The following is a 22,023-nucleotide window of genomic DNA, read 5'->3' as shown; positions in this document are numbered from 1 at the left end:
GTAACCGTTCTACCAATTTGTACCAAACTCGGTATGGTTATTGTACTTGCCACGTGTAAGCAAAACGTTGAAAATTATTGAAATCGGACTAAAATAACGGCCGATTCTCATATAACGGTAAATTTAAGAAATGCTTGAAACTTCAATATTTCGAAATTGAAGGACGCTAATTTACTCAAAATTGATACACCCCAGCTTACCATCTAGCGGAAGGTTTCGGAAAGATGAAAAAACATATATTTAATACTTGCGCCGGGTATTTAATGTTCGGCTCCGCCCGAACTTAGACTTTCTTACTTGTTTTTGATAGACTTTTTGTGCTGAGGTCACTATGTCAAAGAATCGCGTTTTTTGCAACATTTGAGAAGCTCCAGCAAAGAAAGAAAACGTGATAAAACCTTTCAATTAGGCTTCAATTAAAGCTAGAACTCTCGACTGCTGTCTCTGAAAAAAAAATATATATATATATATATATGTATATGTATGTACAACTTTATATGTTCACTAAAGAAGCTTGTGTTCCAAATTTGAAGCATCTAGGTAAATTTTTTACTATATATGGTCAGCTTTTTCGTGATTTCTCCCACTGTGCGACCCTAGTATTTATGCTTACGCATTTTGTAATTCTAGCCTTTCCATGTATTTCCGGTAATTGCCTAGCTAGCATTGAGTTCAAAGTTATGTACGAGTATGTAATTGAAAGTCCTTTACGAACTGTGCAAATATGTGCACGTAAGTATGTATATATGTATGTATGCAAATTCCAATGCTCTTTGTATGCCACTCGAGCTTATCTTTTCTGTCTCTAGCCCTGTGTTAATGTGATTATTACCTATTTACTTAGCACAAAAGGAAATCGGAATTACATATGCTTGGGTATGGTAATTTTGCAGCAGCTCAACTACATATGTAACAATAAGCCCTTGATTCCGCACACATACACACACGCATACACACACACACACACACACACCAGTCATTAATGTTCATCATACGCCCCGTACACCCAAATGGCACTTTGTGTTTGCAACAGTTGCTGTGATGGCTGCTGCCTTCTGACAACTATGCTACATACATATGTTGCAAGCGTAACACAAAAAGCTTTCTTTGGGCTTGTCTGAGCTTTGAATTTGGAGTATTCACTTCCGCGCACACGCTCCGCAACACGCTCACCAACTATCCTTTGCTCTCGTAGTGGTTGTTTCATGCTTTGGAAAATTTCGTACGCTTGCTAGCTGACGCTGATTTTTGGTTTTTCGGCTACTTTGTTTTTCTTTTTCTTTTTGTTGCATTTCCATATCTATTTGTTTTGTGGCGTTGTGTTTTATGCGGCGGGAATGCGCGACGTGCAGCGGGTACCCTTTGTATGTTCTGTTCTCGTTCCGGTGTCGGTATCTCTCGGCTATTCCATCGTGGCTGTTCGCATGCAAGAGGACGCGCAATCTCGGCTCTTTGTTGTTGGTGTTGTTGATTTTGGTGAAACAAATTTCAGCGCGCATATAAAATCAATGTGTTTGGAGGCGACAATATCATAACGTGCGTGTAGCAGCGCCAGCAAGCACCTATTAAATACGAAATTTACGGAATTCTCGCTCCCTACAAAAAAAACAAAAAATAAAAAATATGAGCGCGCACACTAAATACTGCATATAAAAGTATATTATTTTCCCGAAATTTGAACATTTGCCGTTGGAAGATTGTGTTGTTAAGACAGCGATAAGCATTGGTGCCAGATAAAGTGAAAGTGTTTTCGTTTTTTAAAGAGTTTTGGTAAAACGAAAAAGAATATAATTTAACGAAGACTTTTTAAAGAAAACAAATTTTGTGACTTTATGCAATTAAATTCAATTCTTGAAACAAATTGCAAAACAATTTAAATTTTTTGTAAAAGAAAATAATGAAATAAATAAATTTTTAAAAACACTTCAACTACAAAACACGTGTAAGATAACACCGCACAAATTAATTCAAACGAAAAATAAAACGTTTTTTCAACGAAACAATATTTGCAATTCAAAAAAATAAACACTCAATACAAACTGCGCATATAAATGTTTTCGGCAACAACTTTGTGATTTTGGAAAAACAAATTTTGTTTGTGTGAAAATAATATTTTTGTACTTTTGCTATCGAATATATTCGTAATATACATATACCACTGCATACACATACATATATAAACAAAATTGGCGCTTACGTTAAAACCAACTAACTATACACACCCACAACGACTTGTTTATACAAAAAGTGCCAAATTTCCAACGAATAACTAGATATTACAATCGTGCACTGTGCCGCTTTTATGGACTACGTACACTACTTAACACTACATATTTTGAAATATCATAATTGTCAAGTTCATTGCTACTAAAAGCCGCAGCATATTATTGAAAGTGTCAAGTTCGTTGCCAAATTGACTAACGTACAACTGAAATCAACGCAAAAATTGTTTGTGTGGCGATTTCGAAAAACGCCAATCGCCGCCGCTAAGCGTACGAGAGGAGTTTTTCAACAACTGCAATCAAGCACATATTCGCAATACCTGAAGTCATCTTATCGCTTTATAAGTAAACTGGAGCAGTGTGGCGGCTAAAATGGGCACTTTTGGTAAGTGAAGACGAATTTTGTGTTAAAATATTTATTTGAAATTATTTCGTGTAGTATACATATGTATGTATGTATAACTAGTAAAGTGCTTATCAGCACCATATAACACTTACATATTGACAAGTTTTGCCCATTTATTTTATTACTGGTTAAATTTAATTATTTTTGTATAAATATATAGTTTTTTCTTCAACAAAAACCGCATAAGTCCCAGTTTAAATTTTTGTGGAATGTTAAAACAAAAAATTTTGGAAATTTATTTTGTTGACGATGCTAGTAATTTTCTTCTTTACGAAGTGTGTTCGATTATATTTAATCTATGGGGAAAATGAGCAACACTTTCAATAGAAAAAAAATAATTCCCAAAAATCAACAGTAAATCCCAACCTTGCACCTTAGTATGCTAAAATTGAATGGGCTACAAAACTGCGTGCTACAAAATGTAATTAGAAACCAGAAATTTTGATCAAAGTTTGTTGATTTTGATTGAGACATGGATTTATATGGTTTTTGTTAAAGAATAAACTATATTTTAATAAAAATAATTACAATTAAAAAATAATAAAATAAATACTGAGCACCTATCAATATATGAATGTCGTATATGTATTATAAGCACAATATCCCTAAATTCAAAATTTAAAGCATCTCGAATTTTACTTTTTGGAGTTATGACATTATTAAGGTAAATGAGCGATATTTGTTTTCCTATAGTTCGAGCTGGCTAAATGCAATTACATTACAATTACATTTCTCAGTAATTAATAATTAGGAATCAATTTCTTTAGTCTACAGCAAAGGAACTGATTATTTTTTTAATTACTTAGGTTAAGGTCTTCAGCTATCTTAAAGTCCAGTTAGTTATTCTAAATACATAGCTAAAGAAAGCTATTGCGATTCAACAGTCAGCAAAGTATTTAATAAATTTATAACCGACTTCAAAAAAAAAGGAGGCGGTTATAAATTCGTCGGAATATTATTTTTTTTTTTTAATGTGTGTTAACCGACCACGTTAACCGTTTTCTATAATTTTTTTTTTTTAAAGGAGGCGGTCTCATACTAATTTATATTTGAGTTCTATTTTTTCGTTCAAAAGAAATTATTCTTACTGGATTTTTTTTTTTTTTTTAAAAAAAACGATCAGTTTATGATTTATTATTATTTTTTTCTCGAAGATAATAACTACACTGGATCACACATTTTTGTAGTTTTTTATTCACCGTTTGTTTTTTTTTTCTATGGATAAGTTTTCGTATATTTCCAATTTACCGTTATTCTGCTTTAAAAAAGCGGTTCCACTTAATCGCGCATATCTTACGAATATGAGATACGGCAATTGAATGCTAACGAAATTCTCCATAAACCGTATACATATACGTAACTTTTCGATAGGCCAGATAGTTGCCGAAAAATTTATTTATCATCCCATAAAATTCAAATTTTAACAGAGGGAAAATAAAAAAATAACTGTTTTTTATATTGTATGAAAGCCTGCTCCTTTACAAAAAAAAATAATTGAAGCTACCAATGAAGAAAATTGATCCACAAATAAAAACAAGAAAGGAATAAGTGATCAAATGAAAATGCACCAGGATTTTGTTGCATGAAATATGAGCAGAGAAGGGGATTACTGAGGTTTACATGGCGTATTAGTAACATTCTTTACCGCTAACTTTTCATACAAAAAGCGTTTGCGAATTTTCATTTGACCACTCATTCGACTCATCGAGTTTCTTGTTTAAGTAGTAGCTTGATTTTTTTTTGTAACAGAACAGGCGTGAACACAAATGCAAAAAACTTACTTACACAGAATCTGTTATTTTTAAGATTTTTTCTCTGTTCAAGTTTGAATTTTTTAATTTTTTTTTTGTAAGCTGAATAACAATAAGTTGAAATTATCTCAAAAACTTATCCATGGAAAAAAAATAATTAAAATTCTACATAGGAATTGGTTAGTGGGATCCAAAAAATATTTTTGCTGTAGAGAGTGTTATCTTTGCACTTAAGAATAATGATTATTCAAATAACTCAGACTAACTAGGGTAATTTCAGGCTTATTCTCAGAGGTAGCGACTCCATAATAAAAAGAATCAACATGTTTAGGACGAAATTTCGGTCTGTATGGCCTTTTATTTTATAATCATTTATAGTTTATAATTTAATAATAAAAATAAAAAAATTTTATTGAGCTTTAGGTCACTTATAATGCAAAGTTATAAAAATTGTTTAATATGATTTATTTGGCCAAAAAAAAAAAATACTAAAAACAAAATAAAAATAAAAACCATAAAATGATCAGTATTTATGATCGAATGATATTACCTTTGAGCTAAAAGATCAAACTCAATAATAATTAATTTTAACCGAAAAAAATAAAAATCTTAAAATATTGATTAAATGTTGATTTAAATAATAATAATTTTTCTTATGGACCCTGGCTATAACAACATATAAATCATATTAAATATTTTCATATGTTTTGCTCGAACGATGTCAAATTGTGAGCGCAGATAGAAGCGAATTTCTGCTACAAAGCATGCGCTAAGCGAAAAACCGCGTAACAAGTTTTCGCTCATAAATTTATTTATTTTTATTATTTTTTATAATTCTTGCTCTTTTTTTAGTATATAAAATGTAAGAATTGATTGTTACACTAAATAAAAATTCCTGAAATATTTTTATTTTCTATCTGTACAATCAAGCTTTTCCTATGGCATCTTTTAGCATTGGCTACAGCTTCTCTTTACGCCTCTCATCGCTTCCGGAAACCATTCTGCCCTCAATTTAATTTCAATCTTAAAATCTTCGCAGCATCTCATGGTACCTGCGCAGACCAATAGACACTAGTCCTATGCATTTCAAACCCTCGATTCTTATGAACTCATTGAAAGCTTCCTGCCATAGCTGTCGTCGATAAATTTTCTCAAACTTACATAAAGCCCTATAGCGAATACTTTGTTTAGAGTTAAATGTGAAGGGGATTGATGCCGTTAAAATAGCTTTTTTAGCGTACTCTATCCAAAAAATTTAACTGCTCTAAAATACGAATCGATTCAGAAAAATGTCCTGAATAGCATATCCAAAAAGTACTTGTTTTATGCCAAACATATGTACATATATATGCAATATAAGCCGGCATTAACGGGCCTCATGCAAAAAAGGTGAGCTTACGCCCAGACTCAGTGTTTGAACTGCTGATGTGAGGTCAAGAATTTGTACTGAAAATCGAGGCGGAGCTTAAGCTCAGTTTTTATGAATGATGATGGCCAATGTTACTCATACGCCATGTACGCGTTTACGCTAAAGTGATTGGCCGCAGCCTTAGTAATACTTCCCACTGCAGTTATGTAGAGAATTTCATCGACTAAAATCTAACATTTTTTTCTTTTTGATTCATAGAGTTGAATTGATGCAGTCAATGTGCTTGGCGTTGGTCTTGGAAAAGTTATTAGTTTTTATTAGTTTTTTTTTTGTAACAATCCGGTCCCCCTCGACGGTACTTTTTGAATATTTGGAGTATTAATAGTTTTTTTTTCTAGAGCCGTTAGTTTTTTTGAATAGACTTCGAATTAATCTCCTTCCCATTTAATTCAAAGGCTTTACCCAAGTGTCAGAAAAATGTTCGTACATTTTTTTTTCTAGGGCCGTTAATTTTTTTTGGTGCGAAAATGCCAGATTGACTGGGCTATCTCTGATACTATGGTTTTTTTGTTTGAAATATCGATTCCGGCTGCAAGTTTAAAATGTCAAATATAACTTTACCTTTTATAATATGGTCTCTTTCTTTTACCAATTTTAACTTTTTCTTTGCTAAAAATATCGCTCACAGTAAATTAGTAACTTCAGTTAAGCAAGACACGCCATCAACCATATTATTTTACAAATCAACATAAATATTATATTTGTCGGTGCATTAACATACACACATATGCACAAGTATACATATCTACATATATGTATAGCATCGAAATCATTTTGATATACCCTCATTTGTTCTGCAATGACACGAGTCGAGCATAAAAATACCTACAACGTCGTCACTCCAACAGCTTTCTAGGATAATGATGGTAATTGTGAACGATACAGTTGCAGTAGCTGCTGCTGCTGCTGCTGTTGCTGAACCTCGAAATAAATGGACGGCAAAGCAACTACGAAAATAAATGTAATCATTTGTGATTATTTGATGCAGTAGGATTACTAAGAAATGAACAAAAACAAACACAAAGTCTCACACATGGATGGCTGCATATATAGTAGACACATTGCATACATACATAAGCACAATGTGCCTACTTACATATGTACATACACTTGCATATATATTAGGGCGTGTATATATTTTTTGGAGAGGAGGATTCTACGTGTAATTCTAAGCAAATTTTCTAAAAAAACCATGGATCTAAAACCAATTTTGAGTCTGCCAAATTGCGAAAAGAGGATTCTTAGCATTTTGCTAAAGCGTCTGCACTAAACTTTTTCTTCCTCTAGAGGCCGCAACAATGAAAAATTTCAAATTTTCTTCGGAACCCAAGTTTTGCAATTTGACAAACTTCAAATTGATTTTAGACCCATGGCTTCTTCGGCAAATTTGCTTAGAATCACACGTAGAATGGATGGAATGTTAATCCCGGCCTTTTTAAGGCCTCAAAAATCCCGGGATTCACTTAATACAATCAAATATCACAATAATCAAACTATGGGCCAAATATAGTAAAATTGCGTTATTAGTTTTTCACTGTGACGTCAGTAATTCAAAAATGATTTAAAAAATTCCGAGAAATGTGCTGGGCATACAATTAAAGAGAAAATCATGTAGAACTGAAACAGATTCCATTTTTTGGTGAAAAGGGACTGGTAAGTATTGAAAATGTCCTTTTAAAATTGTATCCTTGAAATTTCGCAATATTTGAAAAATTTGTATGTTAAAGACTTATATAAACTCGATAAGATGCTCGAATTTCGTCCTTCTATTTTTATCAGCTTAAAAAATTACCTATTCGTCCTTGTGAATCCAAAAAATTTAATTTTTTTTAAATTCTAAAGAAATTTTCTCTTGCTTTTGGTACCCATATTTATATTCTACATTGCATTGAATTTTTTAAATAATTTTTGGAATTAATGATATCTTTGAAATAACAAAGTCCTTTAAAATAAATCCTGACGTCAGAGAGAAAAAATAAAAACGCCACTTTAAATAAAAAAGTAGGTTTCAAACCCATAGCGCATAGTCAAAAAAATTTACCCGCCCTAATGCACATACTATATATGTACAAGTACATAAAAAACAACGACGAGGTGGCTCTACGGGAGCCGTTGACATTGTCTATATTACCAACAGCGCCCGGGCGACAGGACATTTTCTTGCTTATTTCCTTTCTGAGTTATTTTTAGCGCGCTGCTAAGTCATACACTCATATTGATTGAGAACTAATAAATAAAATAGAAATTCAAATAAAATATATACATGAATAACAGCGTGGCGCGGCTGTAGCGTTGCAGGTGGGGGGTAGTAGGTGTAGCGCTATCTGACGTTTGTTCCTACAAATATTACAAATGTTTAAGTGGATGTATTCAAAGCCACTTACATACATGTGTATGTTAGTACATATTGATATAACTAATATATAATATATTGCGCGTTGTCACTATAGTTAAAATTATGAGTATTTGAAGGTGACAGCTGCAGTTCTTGTCATATTCCATGCTGTGATTTACGTCGCCGCATTTATGTATGCAAATCTACACGTATATACTTACGTATATATGTATGCAAATCCATTGTATGTATATTAAAACATTGCATCATTGTTATATTAGAGAATATCGTTCTGTTTAGGGCTGTGCGATTATTGGATTACTCGAGCAAGTTGGTTAATCAATTATTCGGTTAATCAATTACTCGAGTAATCAAGATTTTGATCACTCAAAACGATGAGTTACTTGAAATATGATAACTCAAAAAAAATAATTTTACTCGTTAAAAGTGTTTGCTTTGGAAAATGCTTATTTTCTTTTTTACATTCTGTATATGAAAAAAAATTTTCGTTTTAATTTTTGAAAACAGAAACGCTGTTTTCAAAGTATCAAGGCACTTTAACTCCTTTATACATATGTAAAGAGTTGAAATGTTGATTACTCATTTTACTCGAAATGTTGATTAATCATAAAGCAAATTACTCAAATATTTTTGTTTTTGGTTAATCAAAAATCTTGATTACTCGAGTAACTGAACTTTTGAGTAATCATAATTTCTAATTAATCGAATAACTGAGTTATTTACTTTATGATTAATTAAAATTTTGAGTAATCAATTAATCGCACAGCCCTAGTTCTGTTATATGAATACTCATAATTGTGTTATATACACATATTTTTTTCTCTGCGACTTAGTGGAATAATCATTGGTTAAGGAACAAATTTCTGAGAGGATGTGTAACAAAATGTCAAGGTTTGATTTTCATAAATGAAAAAAAATCGGCTTCGGAAAGTTAGAAATTGTTGTTGTGGGTCCTCCTAACATTATTAAAATCCTTCAACGACTATGAACTTACAGTATGTACTACGTAAGATAAAAGACACGAGAGGCAATTAGAGAAACGGTTATAGTACCAAATAAGAAGAAGAAAAAGAAGACTCACAGAGCAATTCATACGATCCATGTTCTGCGCGCAAGTGCGTAAACGAATATGAATATGAGTACAAATATGAATATCAATATGAATAGCTTAAAGTTATTTGTGGAAATTTTTATCGATAAATTTATTGATAACTAAAAATGTCTGTATATCGAAATAGGCATACGTATTTCAATGCTCATATCGATAACGGTGTGAATTATCCACGCTCATTCTACGAAAAGGTTTTTTTTCTCTATATAAAAATTATACATGGAAAACTTTGAGCGCTTTGAGCGATCTCTAAATTTTTTTTTGATTTCTGAATAAAAAAAGGGTATTTGTACTTTTTCGATATAGAACAATCCTAGGGGGTGAGAGCAATACAATTCCGACTTTACTGTTTTCGGACCACCCTAATGTACATACATAAAAACTTGAAAAATATCTCTTAGGGCATCGATAAATATATTAAAATCGGTAAACTAACAATGTTGGCACCAATGGTATCGATAAATCTATCGGCAGCTATAAATTTATACAAATCGGTAAATATGTATGCATTTCGATAATTATATCGGTAACGTTATCAATGGATGCCATTCTTGATTATGTTAAAAGCGGTGTCGATAAGTATTTCGAAACTTAACGAATACCAACTTGTATATCGATAAATATATTGAATGCGATAAAGTAAAAATTCCGACATTGACATCGATAAATTTATCGGTAGCTACAAATCGATAACGACATCAATTTTAGTATCAATGAATATATATAAATATATAAAAAGCGGGGTCGATAGAGGAGAGGATGAGGAATGACGAAAAATCAAAAAAACTAACATTTCTCTCAAAGCTCCGAGAAATATTTTTTTTTTTACTCAAATATTAAAGATTTACGTGTTTGGAGACTTCATGATACTTGTTTTATTTTTTCTTGTTTATTTTTTATGAAAGGCAAATTTGCCAAGTCCGAAAGATGCACCGAAAGTTCGATCGATAAGGCCAAAATAATACGAAATATTTTAATAAAGAACGAAACCATTTGATTCGTATGGAGTTTCGCTTTGCTTCAAATACGAAAAATGTTGTATTCAATGTTTTGCGAAATACTTGAAGGAAATGGATATAAGAAGTTTTCTCCGCTCCTGTATAAAGTGTTAAAATGGACTTAGAAACTTTTCACACTAAGCTAGCCATATATGTATGTACTATGTATGCACTATTTATGTGTATGGAAAATTTCAAGCCAAAATATAGTTTAGAAACCAATTTTCGATCGCAGTCATAATGTGGTTTGGTTGACATGGAATTTTCCATATATAATATATGTACATTGATCCAAATATAAATTTTAGCAAGTTTTGGCCATTTTTTTTATTTTGTTTGTTTGATTTTTTTTTTTGTGAAAGTATACCTTATTACTTAACAAAAATCACATATGTATGCACCTTAGACTGCATTACCAAAAAAAGTTGCGGTTTTTCCGCCGGCATTACAAAATTTTTTTATATTTTAAGACGTCCACCAAAATATTTCGGTAAAATATTAAGATTTAAGCGAGCTGGACCGATTTGAAAATACCTCCAAAAATGGAGTTTTTTATGAATAAAAATAGTTTCTTAAAGAACTTTTTGAAAAAATCCACTCATATGACAAAACAGTTTAAGCTTTAAAAATCTACATAAAAATATTCAAACATCTTTTCAACGGAATCATAATAATGGGATTTTTGATGCTTTTTTTTAACTTTTTTTTTAAGGATTTGTTTAAGAAAATTTTGAATAACTGGGCCAAAACTTAACCGACATAGACTTGTGAGGTATCAGTGGAAATGTGTTTTCTCACCATTTTTATTTCTTAAAAAAAAAAATCATTCAAGTCCCAATTTTTTCTTTATCAAATACCAACACGTCCTAATTCAATATGGAATGAGGCTCGTTTTTCTTACCTTTCTCTTTCATCCTTTGAAGGAGCGTATTTGCAAATAAATATAAAGGGTGAGAAAATTCCTTTCCAATGATACCTCATAAGTATTAATCGGTACAGTTTAAGCCGTGTTATTGAAGTTTTCCTTAAGCCAGCCTTTGAAAGAAGTTCAAAAACAGCATCAAAAATCTCATTGTTGTGCTTCCGTTGAATTGTTTTTAAAATATTTTTATGCAAATTTTTTAAGCTTAAACTGTTTTGTTATCTAAGGTGTTTTTTTGCAAAAAAATACTTAAAAACACTTTTTTTCACGAAAAACTCAAATAAAAAAATGTCGGATATAAATATTTGGCAATACTTTCATAAAAAAAAAAATAAGAATAAAAACACCCAAAACTTGCTAATATTTATCCCATTTTATATTTGTGATTTGCGTGAATATAAAAAATGTTTGAGATTCTTGTGGAATATCTTCTAAAGATTATTACGTAATGGAAAATCCTTTAAATTTGAAATTGATTCAAAGCCCACCCACGTGCTTAAGCCAAATCTTGATTGGCATAAGTGGCATTGAATTGAAAACGCATGCGATTATTTTTCTTAGCAACACCATAGGAACACTAAAAAATAAACTGGATATGCTTGCGCCCACGCACGTAACAGATGTTTATGTCAAGCTTCTATTTTAATTTACATAGCTTTCTTTAATTTTTATTATCCTGTAGATCACTTTTTAAAGTAAGTATATACGCTTCGTGTAATGACGCACTAACGTAAAAAATATCCTACCGAAATGACTCCCACATACATACATATGTATGCAGTCACACAATTAGATGTTTATTATACGTGAGCCTTAATATTCACGTTGCCCACATATCTACATATGTATTTACATACATACATATGTATGTACATATATACATATGCGCATTAGCGCACACAAGGGGTGGGTTTTGGGGTTCAAACCCCCCCTAAAGCTAATAACCTCAAATACAAACTGTATCTTAAAGCTAAGAATCCAGCTCTCAAGGAAATTATAAGAAATATTTATTATAATTTCTGTTGCTTGAAAAAGCGCTTTGCTTTTGCTGTCAATTTCATGAGGAAATGAATATACGAGCATTTTTTCTTGAGAGCTGCAAACTGATTTTAGAAATTTTGGTAGAAAATTTCTTTTCCATTTCTCGTCCATCGTTTTATATGAATTTTTCTTGAGAGTTCAGTTAATTTTTTCGGTATTCGAAATATTAAAAAAATTTAGAAATCGTGAAAAATCACCATTTTTATCGAAAGCCAAAAACCAGAAATCGAAAAAAGGAACATAAAAGAGCAAAAATTCATGGAATCAATAAATTTATTTTTACTGAGTCTTTTTTAATATTTTTTATTAGGTACTTTTGAAAGTTGAGCGCATCTTGAGTTTATAGAACTTTTTATTAAAAAAAGTAGTTTTTAAGGAAAGAACACAACCGACTTCAATTCTTATATTCAAATTTAGGGGTACCGTTAATTTCTTCATGATCCAATCATCGGATCTCTAAACCAAATTACGGGCCGAACCTTGAGGTACCATCTTTCTACAAAAAAATTATTATTGAAATCGGTTCACGTGGTCCAAAGTTACGTATTCCGGCGAATTGATAACCTCCCCTTTTTTTAAAGTCGGTTAAAAGTGTTTGAGTTCTGTTAATCTTATGTAAGTAAAGTGCAGTTTAGGAATTTTAAAACGCTTATTTATTTATTACATACTGTACATAAAACTTGCATAAATATATTTTAAAGAGCGTATTATCTGAAGAAAATTTTCAGTATTTTCCGGTGATATATCTTCAGAAATATATAACCCCCCCTAAAATATATTCCTGGGTGCGCCCCTGCATATGCGTAAATATTCTATATTAATAAATGAGCATGTGCACATACATACATATATAAATATTCATATGTAGCTAAATATATGTATGCCCATACCCTAATCAAGCGAGCAGCGTAAAATATTGCCTAAACTAACTAACTGCCACTATAGTAATGATATCCTCTATAGGCTTAAATACGATCGATCTTAGGGCAATATTTTCAGTTCAAAAGCTTCAGGTAGAAAATATGATAACTTTCGTACAAGTGAATTTAGTTACTACTGCACTGTTGTTCGTCTTTGCCCTCAGGCTGCTAAGTAAAAAAAAATGAGATGATTAAGCCTGTGTATCTTGAAAAATTAGTGGCGTTACGTAATATTAGGTTAGAAAGGTGCGTATATTGCTAAGTCTAGGAATTTAGAAGATGGAGGTTTAGACGTGACTCAATGAATAATGGGACATTTCCGAATTGCTTACGACTTTTCCACCCTGGAGTCTAATGTTTTCAATTCCGCCTGACTGTCAACGAATAAAGTGACGTTCTCTGACATACACTTACTAACTCGTATGAGACAAGCCGCCTTCTCTATGGCTAATATCTCCGCCTGAAAAACACTGCAGTTATCAGGGAAGTGGTATGATTGCCTTATTTGGACGTCCTTGGAGTACGTACCCGAGCCGACTCCTTTGTCCAGCTTAGATCCATCGGAAATTTCTATCAGAAGGGGCTGGATGAGGCTCCTATTAGAATCGGAGTTTTCTTATTGCCTGATCTACGAAGTAGTTTATATTGTGGATCGTTCGTCAGTTTAAAATTGGAGCTTTCAACTTTGGTTAAAAAGGTTTTCGTTCAGAACTTGCTAAATTGAACTGAAAGCTACCTCCGCCCGAAAAAAACACTACAGTAATCAGAAAGCCTCCCAATTGGTCATCCAGCCACCTGTATCAAGATAATATGGAGATATGAATGAGGGGAAATGATTCCTCTTTATTGCCTGGGGACTGTGTCATAAGAGAATCCATTACCGTTAAACTAATATTTCCGCGCTGCGATAGTTGAGGCCGTAATATAAACGGTTACGATATTTGGGTCGTTCTTAAAAAACATGACCATTCTGAATTTTGTAATTTTTAAAAATTAAGTTGGCCAAATATGTTTATAATTGGCCTCATGTGGTTACGGATGGTATCAACAATAGGAATCCATAACCAGCAGTATTTTTTTTAATTTTTGGAGTTTTTGGAGTTAATAAGTCACAGAGTGGACCGGTAACAGAGGGGACAAATTAACTCAAAAATACCATATTTTAGCTTTTTATTCGAATTTTGGAGAATTTATTTGTCCACTTAATTAATGTACATAAAATATTTATAAAAAAATTATAAAATAAATAAAAAATCACTTTACTCACCGTTTTTCAACAGTAACAGAGTTGACACTGAATAAGGGTACGTACCCGGCATACAATTGGGTTCCTTACTCAACAACGCACTAAACAAGACTGAACAGTTCAAAACACATTTTGTTGATTTTAGCTAAGTTATGATGGAGAAGCATAAGAGAAATATACGCGTCATAACGTTTAACAAACATTTTTCAATAAAATGAGTGGACGTAACAGAGGGGACCAAAACCTGGGGACACAAATTTTCTTCATAAAAATTATACAAAAAAATTATTTTTCATCATTCCTTTCTATAATGGTATTAATATACACAAACTGAATAACAAAAATTGTAAATATTATTTTTTTTCAATTTTATTTCAACTGAAAATAACTATTAAATTTTTATAAATTGGCTCGGGACACAGGTTTTTGCTAAACCTTTGACATTGAAAATATTTTTTAAGTTATTTTCAGATAATTAATTATTTTTTTTTTTTATAATATAGTTACGTAGAATCGATAATAATTTATAAAAATGCAGATATTTTTATATTTTCTTTTTGAAGAAACAAAATATAAAATAGTAAAGTCTGGGGACACCAATTGGTCATGTTTTTTAAGAACGACCCATTTAGCGTAGATTCAGTTAGACGTACTGTGACATTTTCACCGATTTCCTGCAAAGGCAGCCGTTGGAAAGCGATCTTCAGCGGTTCAGTTACCAATGTTTTCTTAAGTGAATTGTGTGAGCAGAACCCTATTCAAGTAAGATTCTATAAACGGAAGGCCCTACATTTTACCAATAAAGCTATGCCAAGAGTTAGGATAAACATTCCTAACTTATCAACGTCTGTGAAGGTATATAAGCAGAAGATAAAGCCGAGTTTCGTGTTTAAGATCAACTCCAACTACATAATTAGTCTTTCAGACGGATAAGTGAAAAGCGATCGATTGAAAGCTGTTAGCTTTTGGCAGGGGCTAATTGAGTTATCGTTATAGTTAGTCGGTTTAAGAATCATTGGTTTTGATACGGCTGTCTGCGTAGACAATAACCCGACAGTCTTCTCTTTCAAATTCTTTCAGTTTGTCGTGGCCATCGGTGACTGCGAGAAAAGGTGAATGCACACTCCTTGCGGCGTATCCAAGGTCGGCCAGAGGAATATAGTCTGCGACGACAATTATTTCTTAAACCTTGCGGCAAACATCAACACCAATTAGTTCCAGTTCTGTTGTCTCAGGCATGTCCAATTCAGTCAGTTAGTTCGAATGGCTAAAGTCAGTCGTATCAGACAAGGAAAGGGGGCGTGTTCAGATAGTCAGGTACGAATGATTAAAATTATCTTTCAGTTGAGTAAAGGTTTTATGAACTTTGTGAATCTTCAAACAAGTTTTTCATTAAAAATAAATTTGAATTGTGGTTTTGTGGTAGTTAGGTAATAGCGCCCCTCTACCTAATTTGCAGACTCGGGAGTTTTGTAAGTGGGTATTGGGGTCTGGTTTCGACTCGAAGCTACGCTTATTTCTCAACGCCGAAAAATTTCCTACATGGTTCATCACATCAACGGCGTTTTATTGCTCCAACACCTTATAAATACTACAGCATACAAAAATATACCAAAATTTCCATGCTTAACACAACAATGGGGGCAATCAAGAGCCAAGCAAAAAGTAAAGTAAAGCAGCGAGAGTAGTCGGCCTGCGAAAAGGACGTCAATGTGCGCCCATAACAAGCACAGCCTGGCACCAAGCACCTACTACACAAAAGCGCAACACACGTGCACACATTTTGTAGCGACGACGAGGACAACGTATATCGTTGAGGCGCAAAAAGGACAACCGAACATTTTGCTATGAACAACAACAATCAATGCCTTATCTACAACAAATCTCATTTACACACACATACATACACACGCTAATAGGAAAGTGGGTGTGTGCGTGTGTTAAATTGTTTCGTTTGTGTGTGTGTGTGTGTTTTTTTAATGGTTTTGTGTCATCATCACAGTGATGACGTCAATGGAAATTCGTTCGTTTCCAAACGAATGACTGCTCCCGTTTACATACGTATATAGTATTTTCGTCATTCCGCGACATAGGCGCCGATGCCAGCGCTAACGCTGACGTTGACGTTGGCCTCAACAACAACCGCCTGCGCCCGCTTTGGTGTTAGCTGTCAGATTTCATGTGCTGCTTGCTGCTGCTTTGCCTCTATTTTGGATTACCTTTTGTTGTTTGGATTGTTGATTACACTGTGCTATAGTTAAAAGAGCAGGTTTGAAGTAGCCAGGGCCTACCATTGATTTTTGGCATTTGTTTTTTTTTGTTGAAGGTGTTGCTCGTTTTCTTCATTAAAAAAAAATGTCGAACATACTTTGTACATACACTATCGCACAAATAATTCAGCCTTATGAGTTTAATTTTCGCCCGAAATCGTTCACTTTTCGCTTCCGTGTATTCACTACGGGTGGATGAAAAAAAAGTCGAGCGAAAACTTTTTTTGCGGCTGAATCTCACGATAAGGCTGATTATAGAACTCTTGAAGTAGGAATTGCAACTCACATCGAATAACGGAATAAAAAAAGCGATGATAAAAGATTTCCGTTGCTATCGCGATTGTGACCACCATTCATCGATAGTGCTGATAAATTGGAAGTATCGATACCATCGATTGTGCCATCTCTAGGAAGAGCTCTAGAATGTTGGACCACCTGCCGTTTCGTATCTAATCATCAAAATTTTTTTACTTGTCAAATCCGCCATTTTGTGGGGGCGGCCATATTGTTTTTGAATATTTTTCATAGTGTACTTTCATTTGATACCCATATTGAGAGGTTTTTGAAAACATATGTAATCCTTCATTTTGTGGTGGCGGCCATATTGGATATAAATATTTATAGTGCCCTCAGATCTAAAAGTGCGTGAGAAAATTGAAATGCAGGAAGGGGGACAATTACAACTACTACAAGATTTGACTCAAACAAGGGTCAAAACGACCCACACGGGTGAGAAATAGAGGGTTAAAATGTTTCACAAAAATATGCGCCATTAAATTTCACTCACTGTAGACCCGTATTAATGGTAAATGTAGTTTTATACGAGATTTTTCAAATAATTTAGATCAACTTGAGACCGCATTAGGACCAATTCAATGCACTGTAAAAAAAAAAATAATAAAAATTGTGACGTTAAGGGACAAAACGGCAGGTGGTTCAATATTCTCGAGCTCTACCTCTTTCATAATGGCCAAACCGCATTCGTATTCTTTTTTAATGATCTTATTTTGTTGCACAGTGTTATCATTGAGCTGCTGGTGCTGCTGCTGTTGACATTGTAGTAGTTTTCATATCCTGTCGGCGCTACCTTTGTGCTCCTTTACTCTTACTCTTATATTATTTTTTCTTCACACTACCCACTTCACGTGCATATGGCATTCGTATTTATAGCGTATATGGATGTATGTATGTGGGCATGTTTAAACTCTTACGTAGCTACATATATACATATGTAGGTAGGCAATTGTACGTGTATAAATGGATGTATATGTATGTGGCACACTTCCTTGCTATTATATTGGCATTTGCCTACGACACAATCTGCTGATTATCCTCGGCACAGTTCTCATCGAAAGTGCTTGCGTTGCAGTAGTGAGCGCTACGGAGATTTGCTTGCTCGTGTCAATCTCTGATCCTTAACGCTTCTTTTTAGTGCCGTGTAATTCATTTGCAATATTTTTTATTTTTTTTTCTCTAGTTGGTTTGTAATTTTCAAACTTTCCAGTACGTATACAATCAGCAATTTAATTTCATTCAAAGGCAAATGTTGCGTTGCAAATCGCGTGTGGTCTTTATGGTGTGACTCTGTGGTGTGGTGTCACATCACAGCCTCAAGTAGTTGCGTACGTGCGTGGGTGCGTGATTGTTGCTTCGCTGTTCACAGGCGCGTACATGTGACTGACTACTCCTGTTGCACGGCTGGCTGTTGATTGCAACGACTATTTGACCATCACTTTTTCTTGATTTGACAACGGTTGTCTTTGCGCTGTGCTGTGCTGTGCTGTGTTGTTTATTCCTGTTTTCCGCTTACGCACGCACATACAAACCTATACATACACATAAATAACACACGTTTTTCTAACACTTGCAAGTAAATTTATGCATTAGCGAATCTTGTAACGTACCATTTATTAAAAGCGGCATTAAAATTTCCTTTATTAAGCGCATATTTCACGTTGAATCGGCTAATTTTCGTGTGTGTACGTGTGGTTTATTCATTTGACTGGTTTACGGCGTTCGCGGCGTTGTAAATATCCGTGCAGAGACACTTGCGTTGGAGAAATAATATAGTGCGCGCAAATAAAAGTGCTATTAAAAATTTACATCGTTTTTTTTTTTTTTTTTTTTTTTTTTTTTTTTNACGTGTGATTTGGTATCACAAAATAAAGAGCGAAATGCAGTGGATATTAATGAAAAATATTGGAAAGACTTTGGCTTACATGAAGCGGCTGAAAGGTGAGGTGTAACGTATTTACTTATTATTGTGTTAGTTTTATTAGCACTTGTTTGAGGCGTATTTAAAATTTATTTTTATAGAAAATATGTGTGTAGTATATTTCACCATTTTGCTAAAAAGTCGCATGTTTCGGCATAAAAGTAATAATTACTCTCAGGATCTTAATGCAGCTAACAACGAGAACAAAGAATTAAGTAAGCGTTTTTAAATGCTGCCTATTAAATTGGGCTTGGCAATTTGGTTGGGGTAAAAGCCATAGGCCTTCAGCAGCCCAGTATAGGTCATAGGTATGACCAAGTAATTAACGAAAGTGTGTTTTAAAAATTTCCAACAAAATAAAGTACCCCATTCTTTGATTAAAAAATATATTCTAATTACTTCGATATTAAACACTGTCAGGCTTTGTTGTTTTTCATGCACTTTTAAGTTTTAATAAGCTTAATATATGTATATTTTAACTAGCAGACCCGGCGAACTTCGTCCGGCCCAAAATTAATTTTTTTATTGGAACATTTGGTCCAACGTTTTCGCCAGCAATTCACGTTCACGTTTGGTTTTGTGGTCGACAGAAGGCATATCCTCCATTGTCGTCTTAAATAACCTGACGAAAGCGCGTACCGGGAAGAAGTCCTTGCGGCCCGATAGTGAATCGTCCTTGAATCTGTATAGTATAGTTGGTGGCAATTTCTAAACTGGAGAGTATAATAGGTCCACATTTTGGTTAGTCACCGTAAGCAAGGACCGCAATGGTTATGATGGTTGATTTAACGGGAGTAATTTAACTTTGATCCCTGGCGCCTCCGAATCGACTATTTGTAGCAATAACTCCGCTCCAGCGCCACTAAAAATTATAATTAAAATCGTTTCGGTCGTTTAGGAGGAGTTAAGTCACCAGAACAAGTATTTTACATACTGACACTCTTCGGCAATTTTTTCCCATACAAAAAAACTCTCACGCATTAGTTATACGGAGAAAATGCGCAACATCATCAGCGAAAAAAATTCTCAAAAATCAACGGTATCTTATAGCCATTAAAAACTTGCACTTTATGATACTGAAATTGAGTGAACTACAAAACTGCATACTCAAAATTTGGTGCCATTTGATGCAAAATGAACTATATTTCTATAAAAAATTAGCAAAAAAATTTATTATGAAAAAGAAAAAACACTTCTGGGTGGTCTGGGTGTATATATTTACAGATTGGTAAAAGTTTCAATATGTTTGGAAAGCGCCATGTCCGTTTTCCAGTAGCCCAAAAATTTCTATACCAATTTTCAGGGCACTACCACAAATACTTTCAGAGATATACGGTATGAAAAATTCGATATGTATGGGTGATGCCACGCTCCCTTAATATATCGAAAGTCTGCAGTAGGTGTCCAAAATTTCAAAAAATCGGTACAGCTGTTCGCGAGATCACTTCTTATAGAAAGAAGGAACTTCTCTTTATATAATTAGTGTAGGTAACACAGGGCAACACCGATTTTGATGCGTCAAATGTTGAAGCTGGTTTTGATAGGCTTTTTTGTTCTGATTAAGAATACATAAGTATAAAGTTTCCATCAGCTGCAGATTTTGAGAAAAATGTGGTGAGAGTGTCAACAAAATCGCGTTTTTTGCAATATTTGAGAAGCTCTAGCAATGAAACAAATGATGATAGAACCTTCCATTTGGACTTAAAGTAAGGCTTGTACTTCTGACTTTAATCCTTGAAAATACCATTGCTGCTCCTTGACCCCAAGGTTATCTATAGTCATTTATTGAACAGCTAACACTGATTTTTACACCATTTTTGACGATCAAAAGTAAATGAGTATTTTAGTCACCATTAGGTGCAGCAATAGTACTTTCAGGGATGGTAGTCTGTAGTTCTAGCTTTAATTTAAGCCTACGTGGAGGGTTCTATCAAATTTTGCTTAATTGCGGTAGGAATTCAAACTTCCCAAAATCAGTTATTCCTGTTTAACAAATGACTATAAGTGAGCATCAAGCAAAGGTGCGGGAACTTGCAGGGATACTATTCGAGATTTTTAGCTTTAATCAAAGCCTAAGTGAAAGGTTCTACCACCCTTTGTTTCTTTGCTAGAGCTTTTCAAATATTGAAAAAAACGCGATTTTTTTGACACATTGACCTCGTTTTTCTTAAAATCTGGAGCTGATGGAAACCTTATGCTTACGGATTCGTTATCAGCACACAAAAATTCGGCAAAAATAGTATTAACGTTTGCTGCATCAACTTTTACCCTATTTTCTTGGCCTGTGTAATAAGTATTGTTAAATAGCCAATACTCGCATGTTTGCACCGCCTTCAAACACCTTTCGAACTGTAAAACAATGACTCGATTCTATTCTACGCATATCTATAATATGGTTACCGAATTTCAAGCAAATCGGACCATAAATAAGATTTTTTGGAATTGCGGTGTCTTGTCCACCTATCAGAAAAAATATCCTATATATTAACCCGGCCAATAAGTTATCTACGTGCCAAATTTCAAGCAAATCGGACCATAAATAAGACTTTTTCGAATAGATCATTCCCTGGCTCACTTAACGGAAAAATGAATCCTATATGCTAATCTAGGCAAAAGGCTACCAACGAACCAAATGCATATTTTTTTTAGCGTAGCTCGACCCTTGCGCCACCTATCGGACAAACTAAAATTTTGTGCACTCTTTGTTCTAAACACCTTTCCAAAAAAGCAGCACGCATTCGAATCGGTTATGAAACATAGGAGAAATTGTTCCCAATTGATTCAAGCTCCCAATGAATTTCACAATTATCCGAAATTTTCCAAGCTTTCGTCGAAAAAAAATCAAATTTTTCGCGTTCTTCCGGATTTTTCCGAGTTTTCCACTTAGAATTTTCTATTTTTCCATTCGAAAGCCATTCAGAAGGAATTGCACACAAAATTCCATACAAAAAAATAAATTTTAAATTTTTCCAATTTCCCGACTTTCCCGGAGGGTTTTCCCAAAATTTTCCTTCCCCTGGCAATTACGAATAACAAAAAAAAAATTTTGTGCCAAATCGGCCCAACCTTTCTCAATTGATGAATAACTATACATTTTTCACACCATTTTTATATATATAGGTAAGGAACAGCTGTT

The 22,023-nt window shown here is 33.6% G+C and overlaps 1 protein-coding gene across 2 annotated transcripts in view; it reads left to right on the top strand.

Moving 5' to 3' along the window:
- The first annotated feature begins 1,912 nt into the window (after nt 1-1,912).
- The window catches only part of meng (serine/threonine-protein kinase meng-po), an 82,135-nt gene continuing 62,024 nt past the window's right edge, over nt 1,913-22,023 (top strand). For both annotated transcript variants that reach the window (XR_001847769.1, XM_017618206.1), the window contains exon 1: nt 1,913-2,607. Coding sequence is in view for 1 of the 2 variants with exons in the window: in XM_017618206.1 (XP_017473695.1) it covers nt 2,595-2,607 (13 nt within the window). In the remaining variant the exon portion in view is untranslated. The remainder of the gene's footprint in view (nt 2,608-22,023) is intronic.

This window comes from Rhagoletis zephyria, unplaced genomic scaffold (assembly GCF_001687245.7).
Source record: "Rhagoletis zephyria isolate East Lansing unplaced genomic scaffold, Rhagoletis_zephyria_1.1 Rzeph_scaffold_00033, whole genome shotgun sequence".
Lineage (NCBI taxonomy): Eukaryota > Metazoa > Arthropoda > Insecta > Diptera > Tephritidae > Rhagoletis > Rhagoletis zephyria.
This window is presented reverse-complemented; position numbering and strand designations above follow the sequence as displayed.